At 28.2% G+C, this 3,734-nt stretch overlaps 1 protein-coding gene across 1 annotated transcript in view; it reads right to left on the reverse strand.

Moving 5' to 3' along the window:
• Positions 1-201: 201 nt before the first annotated feature.
• Positions 202-3,734, reverse strand: part of LOC106679784 (mitogen-activated protein kinase kinase kinase 7) — a 28,616-nt gene continuing 25,083 nt past the window's right edge. The window contains exons 11-12 of the mRNA XM_014419126.2: positions 3,092-3,223; positions 202-1,929 (exon numbers count right to left, since the gene is read on the reverse strand). Of these exons, the coding sequence (XP_014274612.1) occupies positions 1,816-1,929; positions 3,092-3,223 (246 nt within the window). The 3' untranslated portion in view covers positions 202-1,815. The remainder of the gene's footprint in view (positions 1,930-3,091; positions 3,224-3,734) is intronic.

Here is a 3,734-nt window from a genome sequence, read left to right on the forward strand (position 1 = left end):
ATGGAACCAACTCTACATCCTCGACAAAAAAAAAAACCATTAGAGCCATAGTTTATCTCAATTGACTCTTTGCAAACCGTCAGTAAAAAAAAGTGATTTTTTAAAAATCCCATTACATAATTAACTACTGATTTAGAGCCCAAAAATAAATTTAATAATAAATGGAATTTGGTCCAGGTGCGGTAAAAAAAACTCAAATAGTAAATGGGTATACTATTTTTATTGAGCCAACATTTCGCCCCACGTTGCAGGGCTTCGTCAGGGCTAAAAAAGATACAAACACTTGGCATAGTTTTTCCAAATTTAATAATAATATTTGGAGTTTAAAAACATTTTATTAACACCTTGACAGTGGTTGATGACACATTTTTGTCAAGCGTCAAGGGAGGTCACTTTTCTAGCTTGCGTTCAGAGTGGTAGTGTGAGCTACTATCTCTCCCTTTTACCTTGGATTGTCCCAAACAACGTTTAGTACTGTCCTAGCTTCCATTTGCTATGATCATTCTGAGTTTTACCAAATTAGAGGATTTTTACACTCCTTCAATTTTTTTATAATCAAATTTATTTACTTATGTATTCTTTTATTTTACACACTTCCAATAACATTTCTTACAAGTTCAAAAGTTTGTTTTGAATTATTTCTCATTGCCTAAATGTAGTTATACATAATAATTTCTATGAGTCCTTATTCAGTAATTCAGATAAAAAACTTTGTAATAAATTGACACCAAAAGAGCATCGAGAGACAAAAGTTTTGTTTTTAAAATAAATTAATGCTTATGTTTATCAATTTTCTCTTTTTGTCATCTGTGTTTGTTTTTTTTATTTTTTAATATAAGGTATAAAAACATTTATTCAAAAGCGATTGCTTCTTTTAACTAGTGATTTTTTTATTGATGAATATTAAATGAATTTAGACCAGTGAAGTCACACCAAACTAAAGAAGTTTACTAACTACTTAGATGACCCCATGTTTTTCTGTTGAATTTTTTTTTCATCTAATATTCAGGGAGTTTACATTATTGTAATTTATAAATATGATCTAGATTGACATTATAGGTTACAGATCACAACATGAATATACTTTTTAATTAATAATAATTACCATTTTGAGACAATTATTTCTAATTAACTCATTAAAAATGAAATTTGACTATCTTGAGTTTCCAAGAATCTCTGGAGCATCCTTGTCCCAGTATTTATCCCAAATATAGATGTTATGTTGTAATTCTTAAAATGAACAGTATATTTTTTCATTAAATTAGTCTGTTATTTTATGTATCTTATATAAAAATACAATAGAAACCTATACCTCAATTTTGAAAAAAAAAACAGCATTTAGTACAGTACCTTTTGGAAACAACACTCAGAATTAGTTTCTCATCAACTATATTTCATAATAATTATTGGTCAATATTAAAATAATTTGAAATATCTGCTAAAATTCAGCATTAATTCATTTTAGCTGGTGAAAATAAATTCCTGAAAATATTTCTATTTCAGCCGATTATATAACAAAGAAATACTGAGAAATGGGGTGGAGTGGATAAATAACTAAGTAATGAATAACAAACTGAACTGTTTTCATAAATTATGATCAGGTACATGATAATGGACTACAAAGCTATGGCACCACCTTATACAGAACATCACTGCTCGTTTCATGATGATGGAAATTCAGCTTTATAATGCTAATTCATGCGGCAGGTGTATTAAAGCCTTTTAAATAATTCCTCCTGACTCCGACAGCGGAATATTAGCAGAACTGTCTCATATGAACAAAGAGAATAAAACAACAAATTCTGGCCCCTTCCTCTATGGAGGGTACGACTGGTGAGGTTGGATACCTTCCCTCGAACTGCAAGGTCGCTGGGCGTGTTTATTTGCAAGCTGTTGCTTTAACATGTCTTGAACTTGTTCTAAACTTTTCTGAAAATAAAGAAAAAGGAAATGAAATTGATAGCATTAATTATTTTAGGTGGGGGTGTTAACATTTAAGTAACAAAGTTAGTGAAATTAAAACTAATTATCAACAGTAAAAATAAATGCTGCAAATTATTTTACTAATGGTTTATAACTTGGATTAACCCTTTTAATCAGTTAGTTAATCAAGGATGGTGGGCTAGTAGTTGTGGTTGGAAGTCATATGGCTAACTCTATGTGTGTGAGCTAATTTAGCGGCCGTTTGTAATCAATATTTTGTCCTTACTTATAAAATTGATTACTAATATACTATTACTAGATTACTAATATATATAGATATTGTATTATTATATAATATATATACTAACATATACTACTAGATTACTAATATATATAGTAATATACCTACATAAATAATTTTATTTTCATAAAAAATTTCAATAGATATGTTTTTGTGTGATAAATTTTAAAATAAACAGATCTATTCCTGTAACTCTGCCTGGAGAGATTTCAGTCATAAGAGGTCTTAGGAGGTTACAGAACTAGTTAAGAATTGGGACATTGAACACAAAATATTTTTTTAAAAATTAGTTTAATGTACAAATGTTAAAGTTAAACAATATTTTGATTATTATTTATAAAATCATATTTTCATTATTTAAAAACCATTATAAAAAATTACAAAAATAAGTATACTTTAAGGAAAATGATACAATATACTAGTAATATTTAAACTCTGTTAGACTATTCCAAAGAAGCTAAAACTTATCTGATATTAAAAACCACCTTATTTTAAATTTATATACCGAGTTTCATACAAATTTTTGAAGTGATTTTTAAGAAAATCGAAAAAATATGAAAAAGTGATTCTATAAAATGGCATTTTCGGCGAGTCGATTTTAACAAAAAAGTTACAGCCACATCCGTTGCATACATCTGTCCTACATATATAATTTCAGTTTTGTATTACTTCACGTTTTTGAGCTAGGCTTACCACATATGCAGACTATTTGGACTCAGGGGACCTCAAAACATGTATTTCCACCAAAAACTAAAATTCTAAATTCTTTACGATCACAATACTTTTCCTTACTATGTATTTCATATATGGGTTAATAAAAGTAAAAATTTAAGTATTAAAAATCAAACAAGGAAAAAATAAACTGACCTTTTCCATTTCAAGGTTTTGAATGTCATTTTGCTGAGATTCAGTAGTCGCTGACAACCGATCGCTTAGTTTTTCTATATTTCTCTTTATGTAAGCCATTTCAGTCTGTACTTTTAAATATTCCTTCGCCATCTATGAAAGTAATAAATGTATATAAGCAATTATAAAAAATAAGACAACAAAATAATAATTCTCTTAAACTTGTAAGTTAATTGACTATACTACAAATATAATAACGTTAAGAAAACTAGAGTAAAATCGACTAATTCTAATTTTCAGAAAAAAAATCAAAATAACTACAGTGGATCCTCTTATAATACGAGTCTAGCCCTTGTGTGAATCTCTAAATGCTCTTTAGCATGTTCTTGTTTTTAAATTTAAAAATCTTGTTTTTAAAAAACAACATTTTTTTTTCTTTTTAAAACAATTTTGATCTCTTTTCTCTCAACTTTATTCTCATGTAACATCCAACGTTTCGACCTCTCAGGTCATTCTCAAGGATTCCTACAAACAGCTCCCTTTAATTACTTTTATAACAAATTTCCTTCACTTACATACTGATTTCTTTGGTCTTATTACCTTATTCTGTCTTCATTCCTTTTTTTCCTTAAAATTCATTAATGCCGGCTAATTGCCTTTGTCC

This window comes from Halyomorpha halys, unplaced genomic scaffold (assembly GCF_000696795.3).
Source record: "Halyomorpha halys isolate HHAL.00 unplaced genomic scaffold, Hhal_1.1 Scaffold218.1, whole genome shotgun sequence".
Classification (NCBI taxonomy): Eukaryota; Metazoa; Arthropoda; class Insecta; order Hemiptera; family Pentatomidae; genus Halyomorpha; species Halyomorpha halys.